Genomic DNA, 17,529 nt, shown 5'->3' with positions numbered 1-17,529 from the left:
AGCTCCATAGTTGCTTTAAACAAGAAGAGCTAATTGTTTGGCTAAGAATATGAATAGCCAAACTGTGTAACTTTGGAGCTTTTGCCCCGTAGTCCTCCCATCATAAAGCAGCCCCAATATTTGTCCTGTCCTCTAGTGCATCCTCTGTACACAGAGAGCTGATTTTTAATTTTGTGTTGCATTTCATGGCTAGGATAAAGCCTTGTAAGAATGTGTTCCAAGCCTTGACCACCCCAAGGTCTTTTTCTTGCATCTTTCCTTGAAACTCAAGATCAATCACATATGCTGCAGCATGCAGAGGAGAGTCATACTCATTCCATTTGCTGATGCACAACTCCCTGATTTGCTTATACCTGTCTGCATTTGGTTCCAAACTCTCCAGCCTCTCAATCATGCGATCCATGCCTTCATAGATCTTCCCAATGCATGGATCCATGACATCTGCAAGCCTCAACATGTGCATAATAGGATCAACCATTTGGTTGGTGCGATTCACCTCATCCCAAAAATCTCTATTAGAGACATATGCATTACATAACACAGTAGTAGCAGTGGCAGCCCCGGTCCAATTTTCATACTCATCACTAGCAAATAGCTCCCTAATTGCACCTTTGCAATAGTGCAATCGACCAAGCATAAGAAAGTTATATGCAAATCGTGTATCCGAGTATTTGAGAAGTTCTTTATCACTTCTCTTGCGAAACTCAGCATGCAAGTATTGATGATTACATATAAATGTGATGATCTTGTTGCCTTTCGCAACAAGAGATGCAATCCATGGCAAGTCCCCAATATCCTTCAACAAGTTATTCAAGCAATGCACCATGCATGGACTAAAGGTGATATATGGATACATTGCCATTAAAATATTTTCTGCTGCCTTGTTTGTAGGTTCACCATCTGCTTTGCCCCAATAGCCTGCACTGCCTCGCACCACTTGGATGCCAATACATATGCACTCTTTCCAGTCTCTAAAGCATCATGACTACCAATGAAGTATACATCCCCACGAGAATATGCGACAACACCATGTATGGACCTATGGCATGTGTCACTCCATCCATTTGCTATTAATGTCACTCCATTTCTTGCCCATTGATTGTGAATATTTGCTGTTGCAATCTCTATGACTGCTTTCTCCTTTTGAAGCAATGTAGTCTTGATAGTTTCTAATGAAGGGGGCTTATATGTGGGTCCATACTCTGCAATCTTTGTCACCATATTTAAAAAATAAGGTGACCCGGCTGATTTGAATACAATATGGTCATGGTAAAAAAAGCGTGTCACTATTGCATCTGTTTCCTTTTTTTTCTTTGGTTCCCATGAAGTGTGTAATAAACTCTGTCTAACACCACGACCTGTTGCCACTGATGGCCCACGAGAAGGCTGCGTAGCCACTAATCCTAGTGGTCTTCTGCATGAAGCACCATGCCTTGCTGGCCTTGGAGTCCATGTTGTTAGAACCATTGCTATATTTGGCGTCCTCGTGGCATGTGAATTTCCCATAGAAGTGGCTATGCGGTTAAGTAACTCATGCCTTTTCTCAATTGATACATTGGTGCAAAAACACACTTCTTTCCTCTCCTCATGTAGAAGATAGGCTTTCACTTTATCAGCCCCACTAGTGTGAGCATAAGAGCAAAGTTTGCATTTCCAAGGGCGAGCCCCTCCACCTCTCAATGGCATCCCTGCATCTACCTCATCCCACCATGTCCAAGTAGTGCTTCGACTTCGTCTAGTTGTTGATGAAGTACCTGTTGAGGATGATGAAGATCCCATAGATGTCAATGCTGCCATCTATATAGAAGTGACAAATAATCAGTAAATTTCAATGAAATTGCAGAAATTTGCAGCCAAAATTTCAACATTCATGTGTCAAAGTTCAATAAAATTGCAGCCAAAATTTGCAGCCAAAATTTCAACATGAGAGTCGAGATTCCTCGCATCTCACCTAATTGCGGGCGGGAGTCAGGCCAGGCAGGCAAGAGAGGTGGACTGCATGCTAGGTAGGTGGGAGCACGTAGGGCCTAGGCGAGGCAGGTGTGGTAGGCGGAGCAAGCGGGAGAAGCGGGAGCAGACGGGCGACATAGGCGGGGCAGGCGGGAGTAGCGGGAGTAGGAGGGCGTCACATGCGACACAGGTGTAAAGAAAAATGCCCTAACACAGAAACATAAACAGAAACCGTACGACAAAGCACAGACTGATAAACAGAACACAGTTAGGTTTGGCTTAGAGTAACTCAGAGACAATGAACACAGTGAATAAATGAAATGATATGACTACTAATAATATGATGCTCATGCAACAAACACACTATGTAGTGAATGAATACTGAACCTCGAACTCCTGTATCTCTAGGATCAGGGCAGGGGTAATGAGCTGGAGAGTGTGTCGTACTCCGAACGGATCCTGAATTGCAGCAAGGCAGCCTCCGGATGTTGAACACCAGCAAACACAACAGTGAGAAGCTGGATCTAATGTAGATCGCAATGAGGAGGGAGAAAGACTAAAAACGGAGCCTGCAGGAGAGAGAAAGACTAAAAACGCAGGTAAGACAGCTTGCAGGAGAGAGAAAGACTAAAAACGCAGGTAGGACAGCCTGCAGGAGAGAGAAAGACTAAAAACGGAGCATGAAGCAGAGAAATACTGAAAACGCAGGCAAGACAGCTTGTAGGAGAGAGAAAGACTACAGTGACTGCAGACAGGAGAGAAAATTGTCAGTTCGGCAACTGGAGCCTGCAAACGCAGTAGTTTGCTGGCGTGGCAGGCTGTACGACAGCAGTGCAGATGAACAACAGTCAGTTGCCATACAGAAACAGCAGCAATCAGCGTGTGGAGGCTGGAAACAGGCGCTAGACTGTAGGGAACAGTGATGGACAGCAAGGGCTGAGATGTCCTCCGTGACCGGGGTGTGGGCAGCAAGCTGGTAACACCTGAAACCTGCAAAAACGAGATTGTGAAAGAGTGGAGGGCTGGCTGCCAAATTATAGAAAATCAGGGTTCTAGATCTTCTCCCACTTAACTTTCTCGATCCGCTTCCCGTTTTAGGGTTTTGGCTAAAATAAGCCTAAAATAAGCATGTTTTTGGGTTGTTTAAGTGGCTAAGTGCATTTCTTAGCACAATACCCTCTCTCAAGCCCAAAATAGGGCGAGAAAAGTAGGCCAGCCTAAATTTTGATTTATCTCAAGGCGTCCCACCCCAAGCAGCCAGGGCATTGGACAAAAGGTGCACGTTGGTTGCCCAGTGCCTACCTAGACTACAAAGGCGATGGATATCTTACCAAGGGAGCCCAAGTGATCACCCCAGATAGGTCAGGGCATCAGACCAAGGGTGCTCGTCGGCTGCCCAAGGGCCTATCAAGGCCTACAAAGGCGGATGGAATCAACAATGGACTTGTTTGTTTGTTTGTTTGTTTGTTTGTTTTTTTTTTGAAAAGTGTTTTGAAAATACATAAGTAATATAGGGACAGCGGCCGATTAAGTGACAGATAGGAAAAGATAAAGAGAGGTTTAAACCCAAGTTATTCACAAAATTAGCAAGCCAATCCCTTGCACTGACGATGATAAGTGCCTAAGGATGATAAAAGTGAGTGTATGGGCCAATCATGTGTTGAATATGTGAGAGGCAAAAAAATGGTGGGCTTAGCAAGACAAGCAAAGTAAGCAAGGGTAGGGAAACTGCCTTTAGGAGAATTGCCATGTGTTATGCTACGAATATGGTGGATCCTAGAGTCGACCACTCCAAAAGACCGAAAAGGGATAAATGTGCATAGATGGATGTTGACATGAACAGAATGCCAATGCATAGGGTAATGCAAAGGGAGATGCAAGATGCCATGCTCATGCAATATGCTATGCAACGGTGCCATTGGGATAGTGCCCTCGCAGGGAAAGTGTTCACTTTTCCAAGTGCCCTTTTACAATCAGGTCATCCTGTTACAAATGCCCATAATACAATACAAAAGAATAAGTAAATGTAATGTCTAAAAAACTGTAAAGTATCATCACTGTCACGATCAAGAGTAGGAGCCACCCCCTCTCAAACTGGAAGGGAAAGCAAGAGGGAAGCACCCTCTCCCTGTCAAGCTGAAGAAGTAGGGGAGGGTGTACCCAAGCCGATCCTGGGTAGCAGGTACTGAAGAACCGGCTGGTTGACCGCTTTGGTCAAGATATTTGCAAAATTATCTGATGAAGGCACAAACTCTAGGCGAATAGTGCCTAGTTCAACTTGCTCTCTGGAAAAGTGGAAGTGGACTCCCACATGCCGTGTCCATGGTGTGATGATCGGATTGCCCGCAAGGGCAATGGTACTTTGGCTGTTGCAGTAGACAACTGTGGGAGTCACATGGAAAATGAAGCACTGCCAGTAAACTCCTTAGGTAGATGGCCTCGGTGGTGACATTGAAGAGAGCCCGGTACTCAGCCTCGGCCGTGGAAGCCGCCACCGTCTCTTGCTTACGGCTGAACCAAGAAATGGGAGCTGCGCCCAAGGTAAAGAGGTAGCCGCCATGGAAATGCCGGGTGTTAGGATTTCTTGTCCAATCACAATGAGTGTACCCCTACAAACATAAAGCAGAACCATATGTCAAGCCATAAGAAATAGTACACTGCAAATAACGCAACATACAAAGACATGCAATCCAATGTGACATCCTCGGTGCTGTGAAATACTGACTGAGTATGCTAACTGAGTAAGCTAAATCTGGCCTAGCGTGAATTAATCAAAGAAGTTTTCCTACAACAGAACGATAGGTGTGTGCATCGAAGGGCTGTTCTAGGGTATCCTTCGACAAGTGGACAGTAGGATCAATAGGCGTGGCCACTGGCCGTGTCTGATCCCAAGTGTACTATTCCACAAGCTGAAGTGCGTACTTCTGCTGTGACACAAAAATACATCCTCCCAGAATGAACTACCTCCATCCCCAAAAAATAAGACAACAAATCAAGGTCTGTCATTTCAAATGTAGCTTTAAGCTTAGCCTTAATTTATGCTATGGCAACAAAATCTGAACCTGTGATGAGTAAGGCATCAATATATAGCAGGATATAGCTAACTCCCTTTGGAGTGGATCGAACATATAAGTTCGGGTCATAAGGGGTAGAATGGTATCCACGAGTCTGTAAGAACTCATCCATTCTATGGAACCAAGACCGTGGCGCTTGCTTCAGCCCATAAAGAGCTTTCTGTAAGCGGAATACCATATCCCTGGGGTTCCTTGAGGGAAAGCCCGGTGGCTGCTCCACATAGACTTCCTCCTCTAAGTATCCGTTCAGGAAGATACTCTTGACATCGATCTGATGTATTGGCCAGCTGTGGCGAGCGGCGAGCATGAGTAGCAACCAAAAGGAAGTCAACCGTGCAGTAGAAACCCTTGCACTACAAGGCGAGCCTTGTACTTGTCTAAAGTCCCATCGGCTTTTAGCTTTGTTCGAAAAATCCACTTTGTCCCGATGACTTTCTTGTGGCTTGGACGATCCACCGATGTTCAAGTCTCATTTTGGTCAATACTCTCTAGCTCCCTTTCCATGGCCTCTCGCCATTGAGGGTGATGAAGAGCCTCCTGCGAAGGCTCAGAATGTGCTATGCAATCAGCTATAAACAGCGATGCAAATGATGCCTGAGAAGCAAGCCGGGCAGATCTTCTAGGTCCCTCCGGAGTGGAATCCGATGGTAGGATCCCCGAATTCCTTATGGTCTGCTAGTACCAGCGAGGTAACGGGATTCGCGAAGGGGGCCTGGGAGGTGAAGAAACTGCGGGAATGTCAAGAGCGGGAAGTAGACCAGGCTCAGTAGGTAGGATCTGTGATAATGTGGAAGAAGGAAGCGGATCGGAATCTTGTGCAGAAGACTGCACAATATCCCTCTCGTCAAAGACGACATCCCGCTTAACGATCACCTTGTTTTTCCGAGGATCGAACAAACGATAGGCTTTCGCTTTAGAGGAATATCCCACAAAAATAAGGAGATTGGCTCGAGGAGTAAGCTTTCCTATCTTGTCATCAGGCGTGTGTGTGTACGCACGACACTCGAAGACTCTGAAATGGGAAATAACAGGCCGAGAGCCAAAAAATGCCTCATACGGGGTCTTTTGAGGAAGAGCCACAGTCGGGCACCTGTTGAGGATGTACACCAAAGTGTTAATAGCCTTGACCCAAAGGCGCTCAGGAAGCTCTGCTACGAACAGCACAGAGCGTGCCATTTCCATGACTGTGCGGTTCCTACGCTCTATGACTCCATTTTGAGAGGGGGAGTTGGTAGAGGTGAGCTTGCGAGAAATGCCATGCTTCCGTAGAAACTCGAAAAACTCGTGGGAGATAAACTCACCACCGCTATCACTCCTCATGCACCCAACACGACGACCAGTCTGGTTTAAAACTAGCAGCACCCAAGTAGAAAAATATATGAAAGCATCTAACTTATGCTTGAGGAAGTACATCCACATGTATCGAGAATGATCATCCACTATAAAAAAGAAGTACCGCGTGCCGTTCAAAGCAGCAGTGGATGTCGGCCCACAAAGATCAACATAAATCAGTCTAAGAGGATTCTCAACTCTATGTGTAGACTGCTGAGGAAATGGGGTACGGTGCTGCTTTCCGATCTGATAGGCTTTACAGACATCTCGAGCTAGCTTCAGGCGTAGAAGGCTCTCAACTAGCTCACGGCGTGACAACTCATAAAGTGAGTCATAACCAAGATGCCCTAAGCGAAAATGCCAAAGACGCTCATTTTGCGTAGGCTCCCGAGATGTGGCTAAGGCTTGGAAGCTATGGAAACGGAGCCTTCGGCGGTTGGCTCGGTTAGAAAGTGTGTCATGTGGTATAGGTCATTAGGCTGTGCCTCACCGCAAGCAATCACTAAACCAATCAGAGAGTGAAGGACCTCGACTATGGTTGTTGTAAAGAAAACTGCTCGCCCCAACCGGCAAAGCTGTTGAACAGATAACAAGTTCACCCCAAGCTGAGGGACATGATATACATTGTCCAGCGAAGCCAGATCCGGACCCTTGTTAGTGGCAAAACCATAGTTGTCACGTAGAAAAGTACGGTACGATACAATACGATAAAATACGGTACTAAATGGTACCTTAAGATTTTATAAGGTACGGTACGATATTAGTACCAAAAAAAATTTAACATCATTATTTTGAACTATAGATGATAGAACATATGTTTAAAGTCTAAATAGCAATGCTATTGGAGTATATAAGATGAATACTTGAGGGTAACACGCCAAAATCTCTATGCATATGCCGCATGCGCAACATGCGCTACAACTTAAGAGTACATACATAGGAGTGGATACATCATACATGAATGATCATACAAATAAGAGGCATGTATGCTTGAGAGAGAGAGAGAGAGAGAGAGAGAGGCATAAAAAAGGCAAAAAGAGAGAAGGAAAAACGATGGCGGCGGTCCGCGTCCTGCCCCTGCGCCCTCCAACGACGTCTGAAGCGCCTGTCGCGTCGCTGCCTGCCTGCCTGTGAGGTGAGTGCCCTGCGCGTCCGCCTGGTTGACTGTCGCGACCTCCCTGTCGCCATCGCCATCGCTTGCGAGACCTCCCTATTCGCCATCGCCTGCCCTCGTTCGTCAGCGCCTGCGAAAACCCTGCACGTACCTGTTCGCCCTCGCCACCGCCTGCGCCCCGTCGCCCTCGTCTGCAGGCCCCGCCGCCTGCGTCTGCAGGCCCCGTCTGCAGGTCCGCCGCCTGCGTCTGCAGGCCCGCCGCCTGCGTCTGCAGGCCCTCCGCCCTCGTCAGCAGGCCCCGCCGCCTGAGCCCCGTCGTCCTAGTCTGCAGGCCCCGTCTGCAGGCTCCGTCGCCCTCGGCTGCGTGCCCGATCTCTTGTCGCCCCTGCTTCGCAGCAAGTCTGTGGCTGACGGTTCAGCCCTGCCGTTGCCTGCTAGCCTTCTTCCTCGTACAGCTCAGCTTTTATTAGCTATCTTTGCAGAGTACACCCCTGGACAGCGCATCTGTACAGACTAGCGGGCGAGAGAGAGAGCGGGAGAAAGACAGGGTCAGTCCTCTTTCACGATCAAATTGTCATACGATGGCTGGTTTGGATCTGGATTTCATAGACCAAACAGTGGCGGCACTTGGCCCGGATTCTGATGCCGAGGAACCTGAGGATATGGTTCCGTGCAACGAAGAGATGCTCCCTGGTCCCGACATTCAGCCTGCGGGTAAACGTACCAAGCATACTCCGGAAGAGATAGGTGTTCCTCAGGATTGTTCCTATGCTCAGGTTGCTTCGGATCCTGCGGACTCCCAGGATGTTGACTGGGAGCATTTACTGGAATTTGCCAACACGTTGCTTGGCGACTACGTTCAACATAATCAGGAAGCCTTTTCCGACTCAGCACCTGACGATGTTCTGGATGCCACCGTTGACCCAAAAACTGTCCTGCGCTCCTTTTCAGTATTTTATGATCGCGCTGTGATACTCTTCTTCACTGGTCGAATCCCGCTGCTCTCCCGTATTCGCCAATGGCTGCACAGTCTGTTACAAGGGGAATGTGTTGAAGAGATTTTTGTTGGCTCCTGGGGGTTTTTTGAGGTTCTGTTAAAATCAGAGACGCATCGTGCTGCTCTCCTGTCTAAACTGCCTTTATTTTTTGAACGCCGCTTGGTTCATGTAGTTCCATGGCGCCCAATGGCAGATTTTCAGCGTCTGCTGCAACGTGAATGCCCTGTATGGGTGGAAGTGGAAAATTGCCCGGCTGTTTATTGGCCACTGTTGAAGGATGCTATGGCCGCGGTGGGCACTGTTCTCGTCCCTCCCAGTCTCCGGACAGTGAATCGCAACCGCTTGTGTATGCTATGGGACACTGCAAGAAAAAGGCCTGCTTGGTTGCGCCTTAATTGCTCGGGCATGCATCCGTTACACTTTAGATTGAAATGGGGCAATTTTGCAGGGCACTGTTTTTCCTGTGGACAGTTGGGGCATTTCATGGCTGAATGCCCGGAACAGCAACATACCTCCGATGTTGGCCATGCTGTGCGGCCCACGGAAGATATGGCGTGTGATGCCCCGTCACTGGATGCTATCCACCAGCCCCAAGTTCTGGCCAAAGGTAAACAACAGGTTTCGGGTCTGGATTCCCGTGCCACTGATTGGGTGGAAGTACGTGCAAAAAAAGGCAACAGGGTTGTTGCTGGCATGGAAAATACTGTGTCTACTCCCTCACAAGATTCCATGCGTACATACATGCGCAGGAAGGAAATGTTGTCTTCTGAGCACGCTGCTCCTGCTATGGTTTCCTCTGCCCCCCGTCATCAACCCGCCAGAAAAATGTATTCAGATCGTCCAAAGGGTCCCCCTGCTAAGCTGGCATTTGATACCAGAGGTAATGTCATTACCCCCTGGGACCGTCGTTACCCCCGTTTCAACCCCAAGTCAGCAGATATGCCGTCTACTTCCAAATCTGGTCCTCAGAACTCTTTTGCTGTGTTGGCGGATTTCTTGGACGAGGGAGTCCTGGACATTCTTGCTGACAAGGTCAAATCAAGGCAAGCTGTGCCTCGTACCTGATTTGGTTTTAACTACACATGAAAATAGCCACGTGGAATGTGCGAGGAATTTGCTCTCGCCACAAGCAACATGCCATGTGGACGGTATTGCATGAAAATCAGTGGGATGTCCTGTGCGCTGTTGAGCACAAGAGTCACGGTGAAGCCGGAAAAGTAGTGGATTGCAATGGCTTTCGACTGTTCTATGCAGGGACACAGGCCATGCATTATTCGGGAGTGCTCATGATTATACATGACAAATATCAGCCCGTGCTTATTAAAAATGATGTTCATGGCCGCTTTTTGGTGATTGAAATTTTATTCGAAGGGAAAATCTTATGGCTACTTGGCCTCTATGCTCCGAATGATTCGTTATCTCGTCGGGAGCTTTGGCAGACTTTGCAGGCCTCCTTGTCACTTGGCAGACGAGGCTTCTTCATGGGGGATTTTAATATGTGTGTGGATTCTTCCCAGTCCACATCGGAGCATTCGGTGATGGACGCGCCTGAAAGTCGTATGTGGCATCAGTTGGCTCTTTCTGTTCTTAAGCAAGATCTTTGGTCCTGGCTACACCCGTCTTCTACAGGGTTTACTTTCCATTCGGCTCAGTATGCAACAACATGGTCGCGACTGGATCGTATGTATATTATGCAGAATGATGACTTTCTTCCCGAGATGCTCGACATTAAAGTGTTGCAGCAATATGCTTTGTCAGACCATTTCCCTCTGCAGCTTGAGCTGCTTGCACAACCCATTGCACCTTTCAAGCGATTTCTGGACCGCCTCCCTTTGCGCTTCAACTCATCTTACCTGAAGCATGCACTCTTTCAGGGCTATATGCAGCAATTGATTGACAGATTTGTCTTGGACTTCTCTTCTCAGGGCACTGCGTCTTTTGAAAGATTGCTCTCTAATGTGCAACGGGTTGCTCGGCAGTATGGGATTTATCATGCCTCTCTTTGTCGGCAACGTCGCAAGGCAGCAGAGGATCTGCTGGCTTTGGTTCGTTCTCTGCTGGTCGACACTCCGGATGATGCATTTCTGCTTGCACTAGACATGCGGCTGGCCGATCTTATTAAAGCATTCCAGTTAAAATCATATCAGCAGGCAAAACTGCAACATCTGACAGAAACTTTGCAAGATAGTGCATGTCAGACCCATAAGTTCTTTCGAGCGCTCCATGCCTCTCCTGCTCGAGAAAATATGACCAGACTCCAGGATGCAGAAGGCCACCTTATCCTGGATCCGCAGACTATTGTGCATATGTGTAGGAATTATTTCCATGATCTTCTCGGTTCCACCTCTCCCCCTTCGGCCCAAATTACTCAGGCCCGTTCGGCTTTTTATGACCTGGTCCGCAATCAGCTTCCGCAGGACATGCAAACTACTATGGAGTCTGATATTTCTGAGACAGAGGTTATGGACGTATTGCTACACTTACCTAAGGATAAAAGCCCGGGTTGGGATGGTCTCACTAACGAGTTCTTTGAAGCTTTTGCTACCCAACTGGTGAAACCTTTGCAGGCTTTGTTCCAGCAGGTGTGGGAAACGGGGATCATGCCTTCCTCATGGAAAGAAGGCCTCATTAAACTGCTTCCAAAAGCTCCTTCGCCATCTAAGTTGACACAGTGGCGCCCAATTTCTTTGATGGGTTCAATGTACAAAATCTTTTCCAAGGTAATGGCGAATCGGCTCCATAAGCATCTCCCGGCCATTGTGCACCCTCTACAGTATGGTTTTATTCAGGGCCGAAATATCCTACACAATGTATTGAATGCTCAACTGGCAATTGATTATGCCAGGCATTCCAATCAGGAGGTCGTACTGATTCAACTGGACCTGGAAAAGGCTTTTGACTATCTAGACTGGTCTTTCGTTGCTGAACTTATGTCTGCTATGGGCTTTGGTCCACGGATGTCTAGTCTCATATACACTATTAGTGCTGCAGCGTCTTCGCGGGTCATGCTGAACGGAGGTGTTACTGAGCCATTTGTCCTTGCCCGCTCTGTCAGACAAGGATGCCCTTTGAGCCCTCTATTTTTTGCCCTTGCCACACATCCAGTTCTTTCGATGTTATCTCATATGGCAGCCTTTTCTCAGTTGGCAGGACTGTCGCTTCCTACAGGACAGCACTTCATTGGCCAATCCCTGGCGGATGATACTTTTATGATTTTGCGTGCAGACAGGGATAACCTTCGAAGAGCATTGGATGTTTGGGGCCTCTTTGGTCAGGCGTCCGGCCTTCGCATTAACGCCCTCAAATCAGCCATTCTCAGCTGCACGGAGTCGGATTTGCAGTCCTTGGACTGGCAGGGTCTGGTTGTTCCTCGTGGCTCCATTGTCAGGCACCTTGGGTACCCTTTGGGTGTTGATGTTCCCCCAAAGCAGCTGCTGCAGTGGATTTCTCAGAAAATGGTGGCTAAGTTTATGTATTGGAAATCTCAAGCCTGGCCTTTCCATGTTCGTCTCAAAGTGGCCCAGGCTATTATGTTGCCAATGCTCACATATTTCTTACCATTGTTGCCCTGGACTACTACGACTCTCAATGCTCTTACTCAGTCCATTCGTTTCATGCTATGGAAGAAAGACTCATTGCACGCAGGTATTTCCTGGATCTCGTGGTCGCATGCGTGCACTCCTAAACGCATGGGTGGCGGAGCTATTTTAGATGCCCAAACTCACATGCAGGCACTCCGTTGGTCGCTTTTCCGCGCCATGTGCTCGGATCATCATCCATGGGTCGATATAGCCCGTTATTTCCTTGAGGGCCAAGGGCTTCAACATGGCAATACCCAGATCCGGAGTTCTTGGTGGCATGTTCTTAATGCTGATTCGCGGTTCTCCAGCTCTTCTTCGTTGCTGCTCACTCATTTGGTGTGTTCCTGGAAACACGTCCTTCAGAAGGCCCAGTGGCATCCAGCGGAGGATCGCCTAGCTGCTAACTCTTTTCAATTGGAGTTGCTGGCAGTTTCCCGTTTACTTGCATGGGACGGTAAACAGGATCTCAGACCACAATTCAACCGGATGGCCCGTTTGGGTTTGTCTTCAGTTGCGGATGCCACCCTTGCCAGTCGCAATGTGCTTATATCTTTTCGTACAGCCAGGCGGCTTTTCCGGATCCCTCGTGGTTACAGGCCTTTCTGGGAACAGCTTTTGAGGGTGCTCCAGAGCAGACAACCCTTTCCTGCCCTTGCTTCGGATCATCCCTGGCAGGATTGGGACCTACAAGGCCGGCTGACCGTAAGCAAAGCTTCTGCTAACCAAGTGTATCATATTCTGATTAAAGATCATCAATGGCTCGTCACCAAAGTGAATGCTTTATGGGGATTACGTAAATCCCGGTCATGGTGGAGGGAAACTGTGATGGCGGGCTGGTTGAACAAGACACCCTTCAAATGTAAAGTTTTTCTTTGGAGAATGATGGTTGGTGGTCTTCCGCTTGCTTCGGCTCTCTCCAAGCGACGAATCTCCAATGGCCACTGTTTCTTTTGCACCACTGCTGTGGAATCCGCCCGCCACCGATTTATTTCTTGCCCCCTCGCAAAGAAAGTCTGGTTCTTTATGTCGGCTGTTTGGCAAGGAGTGGTTGGTCCCACCCTGCGCCCCTTTGATTGGGTTTTTGGGCAGCCCAAATACCCCGCTCCTGCACAGCCACATATGAAGCTTGTGTTTCATTTTCTTCGATATTGGGGCTGCTGGCATAACTGGACCGTCCGGAATGCTTTTCTTTTTGACTCCGCCTATAATATTCAGCGGCATATTGCCAAGCTTAAGGGCCTCTTGTATTGGCAGTTGGATCTTCTCCGGCATTCTGATTTGCTCTCTAAGGAGGACTTACGTCCCTGGCATAGGGCAATTTCCTCTGCATCTTTGCCATGACATTGTAACTTGTAGCACTTAGAATCTCTTCACATGATGACTTAGATTGTCGTCATGTATCTTGTAATCAAGTAATCTTGTATTTTTTTTTCGTAATTAATATAATTACCTTTTACGAAAAAAGAGAGAGAGAGAGAGAGAGAGAGAGAGAGAGAGAGAGAGAGAGAGAGAGAGAGATGAAATGACATGAGATGCTTTATTAACATCTACAAGAGGCCAAAATGACCTGTGAGACCAACCGTTACCAAACAAACCACCAAAGGTTTTGGTAAAAGATTTATGAATTTTGTTATGGTTTTATTTGGCATTGCTAAGGCTAAAGTAGCTACCGATGGTACATTCACTAATTCGTGTACTCTCAGAAGGTACATTAGGCCAAGCTATTGTCTGGCCTACTTTCATTAGCAATGTGTACTAATGCTTTGGGTTGGGTGGTGCAAAATGAGCTGTGAACAAAGGTAAAATCAATAGGATTAAGCTACTTGATGATTCTCAAATGGTGCTGAATTTATTTATTGATGACACTAACATATTGTGAAAAATGATGGGACATCAATTAGAAACGTATGGAAGTGCTTGAATACCTTATGTATGGCCTTTGGCTCTAGGATAAATCATAACAAAACATGTATGAGGAGTCTAATCAAGCTTCCACCCCCTTTCTTGGTTGATCGATCAAGGCTACAAAATCACCACCACAACAACAACAACAACAGTCAACAACCCAAACCACCACCACCAACCACAACCATGCACAAAAAAGAAAGGTGCTTGTTTTTTGGTACGAATTCATACGGTATGGTACGGTACGAACCGTATAGTACGAACTAGTTCGTACTATGTACGAGTATAACTATGGGCAAAACTGACGCAACTTTGAGCCAGAATCTTGACCGAGGAGTTGTTTCCTACACGGACCCGCTTGGCTGTAGGGGCTCGGGTACGGAAAATGTCCTCTATAGGAGTCATGTGATGTGTAGCTCCACTGTCCACAATCCAAATTGGAGCTGAAGTGCTCGGCTGTGATGAGTGGGCCTCTGCAATAACCTCGTCGGGAGGCAACTCACAGGTGTGGACGAGACTCGCATTTGATGTCTCTATAGAGATAAAGGTTTCCCAATTTACCTAAAAAGAAAAGGTTTCCCAATTTACAGTTAGACCTTCCAAGTATCGTTTTCGAGAACGAAACCGATTCTTAAGGGGAAATAAATGTTATATTTATAAGGTAAATTAAGGGAAACGTGCACGAGGCATGACCGTCCGGGACCTTGGGCGCCCGTACGGGGTTTAGGGGAGCCTAGAATTAAAGAGAGTCCAAGAATAGTAGGACTCACCAAGGTTTGACAGCTGGCAATCGGATCACGATGAGTATGGCCAGTAATGAACTAGGCAAGGCTGGGAGGTGAAAGGGCTCTCGTGCTCATTTTTGTATCGGACCGCTTTCTTCTGGTCTCCATCGTCTTCTTCAGAGCTTGACATATGTTCGTCTTCTTCTTATGTTCGTCTTCATCAGAGCAACCTGACAATAAGAAAAGAAGATAGAGAATAGAAGGTATATGGTGCGGGAATACAACCAAACTGATGGGAAAGTCTTTCACTAAATGAGAGTTCACATGCAGTGTAACCAAAAACCTGATTAGAAACGAAGACCAACTGCTACAAAATAAAGAAAAACCAGTCAAAAACTGTCAGAAATAGCAAAAACGGCCTACACAAATAGTTGCTTAGCCATGGTTAGGGGCAGAAAATGAAAAATGCAGACTAGTTGAGCATTTAATGCAGCAGACTGATGATTGCAGGCTGGAAGTTGTTGGTTTGAAAAACACAGGCCTGATCATTAGGGGGAAGAAACTTGAAAGACTTGTAATCAGCAGGAAAACTGCAGTAGGAACTTGGATCTTGCAATCTGATACCAAGCCAGAAGTGGTGCAGCAATGGAAGCATAGACATGTGCTGAAGTAAAGTGCTGAATGCAAGACAGAACAGAAAGAAAACAGAAGAAACTGCAAAAGAAGAGAACACAGAGATGTGCTTGGAAAATGGAATCCATATATCAAACATGAGAATGGCACGTACAACAATAAGTCATTGGCTGCGTGGTCACCAGCATTGACTCCTCTCTCCAACAGGAAGACCACTTGAAGAATGATGATGACTGAAGAAGAGGAGGAGGAGCCCTTGAATAAATAGGCCCAAAATATGCCAAATATGGCAGCTGGTTGGCCAGCATTTAATGCTGGACATCTGGCACAGAATGCCAAAAGCAACATCAAATAAACACTAAAATAATGCCTAAAATATGGACTAAAATGCTCAGCCCATTTGGCATGCACAGACTCAACATGAGTTGACAATCCTTCTAACATGTGACATATAGCAGGGTGGCAGCAGTATGCTGCATATGCAGCTGTCAGATGGCCCAAACAGATCGGGCACCAGGTGGCAGCAGATATTCTGATGTTAACATGAAGACAACCCAAACAGGCTGAAAGCGCAGCCTCTGCAGTAGGCAACAGTTGCTGGATGCTCTTGGAAGTGTGCATTCAGGTTGTGATCAGCAAACGTAGGTTAACATAGGTTGAAGAGTAGGGTTGATCAGGTTGCCAAGGCTGGAGGCAGGCTGGACAGCACCACAAACTGAGATGACCATGAAGAAGGGGTGTGGACAGCAGTGGCATCTGGCGCCAGCAGTAGGAGAGTGAATCTGCAAAACAAGGACTGCTGATGGCTGTGCAGCCCCTTCTATTTATAGATAAGGAATCAACCAAAGTTAGGGTGTTTGCTTATGGAACACCAAAACTTGTAGCATTTTGAGTCGAGGCTGTTTAAAATGAGCTTATTAAGGTTTAAACTGATACGTACCTTTTTAAGCTTACACATGCAACTCAGGTTGAAATGTATGCAACCAGTTGTTTTGTGCAAGCTGATTTGAGGGAAACATAGCTTGTTGCAAAAAAAGGACAGGTTCCCTTTTACTTAAGTGTCTCATCTGTGTCTGCTAACAAAACTATTAATTTCCTTGATAAACCAAAACAGTACATACTTTTGTAAAGGATGTGATGAAGGGTCGTTCAAATGGAAAATTGAGCAGTTTTGACATATTCTTATTATTAGACAAACTGTTTGCTTCCTCTCTTATTGGATCAGGGAAGATTACAGATATGTATGTGGACAGAATTTGAACTTTTCTTTTTGCGGATAATGTGGAACAGGGGCGTCTCTTGAGGACGATGAGTCTGTACAAGGCCCTACCTTCTTTTAGTTCAAAGCAATGGCGTGCTATTGTGCTACTACTTTTAGATGCCCTTTCAGTGCAGCGATTGCCTGCCCTGAGAAGTAGGCTTTTAAATAGTCGGTTACAGGTTCGCAAGGTACGTGATTGCTGTTTTGTTTTTGAGATTGTTTTTTGGTTTGTATTAAGCATACATTACGTTGAAATTTGGATGTGTGGGGCAGGTGCTTGACTCCTCCAGCATATTGGAAGCTGAATATGATGTTCTCAGGGATCTCATTTTACCCTTGGGAAGGCACCCTGAGTTTGCAGCACAATGTGGTGCATGACAGCATTCCAAGATTTAAAGGCCAGCTTGTTGGTTCGGAAGCATGCAGAGTTGTACTAGAGTGAGCAAATACTGGAGCATATGGACAAAGCAGAGTATCAGTGCTTCAAAAATTTCTCATGGTCTGCAAGCCCCAGTGGTTTCCTGTATATATCTCCTGATCATATCCAGATTGAAGAATCTGATGAAGCGTGGAAATTTGGGATGAAAGGCTTAGAGGCTGGGCATAAGTTATGCTGCAACTCTTTCATCATCAGTATTATGCACCCTTTCCTGTACATACATCTTGTGGTTCACTCTTTGTGATCATCTGACTGGGTTGATATTTTTCAGTCGTGTATGTTGGGCATTAGGTCCAGGTTCAAGGATAAAACCAACAATGGCAGTAACACTGCTCTGGACTGGGGCAGGGAAATTGAAAAGATAAGGGAATTAAACTTATAACCTGAAGGGATTTTACTGAGATGTGGTTTTGCATGAGGGTTCTGCTTGATCTGTAGAATGCAGACTGTCAAATTTGCTTATGGTGGTTAATCTGATCTAAAGATCTTTGTTCAAGTGCAAGATTGATAGGAACAA

The 17,529-nt window shown here is 46.6% G+C and overlaps 1 protein-coding gene across 1 annotated transcript in view; it reads left to right on the top strand.

Moving 5' to 3' along the window:
• The window catches only part of LOC148021806 (RNA polymerase II subunit B1 CTD phosphatase RPAP2-like protein), a 31,966-nt gene extending 14,664 nt beyond the window's left edge, over window positions 1-17,302 (top strand). Inside the window, exons 4-5 of the mRNA XM_087697324.1 lie at window positions 16,603-16,761; window positions 16,847-17,302. Of these exons, the coding sequence (XP_087553450.1) occupies window positions 16,603-16,761; window positions 16,847-16,951 (264 nt within the window). The 3' untranslated portion in view covers window positions 16,952-17,302. The remainder of the gene's footprint in view (window positions 1-16,602; window positions 16,762-16,846) is intronic.
• The last annotated feature ends 227 nt before the right edge of the window (window positions 17,303-17,529 follow it).

Source organism: Lygodium microphyllum, chromosome 17 (assembly GCF_053477565.2).
Source record: "Lygodium microphyllum isolate KBCC chromosome 17, Lygodium_microphyllum_v1.1.10, whole genome shotgun sequence".
Classification (NCBI taxonomy): Eukaryota; Viridiplantae; Streptophyta; class Polypodiopsida; order Schizaeales; family Lygodiaceae; genus Lygodium; species Lygodium microphyllum.
The sequence above is the reverse complement of the archived record's forward strand: the minus strand, read 5'-3'. Positions and strand labels throughout refer to the sequence as shown.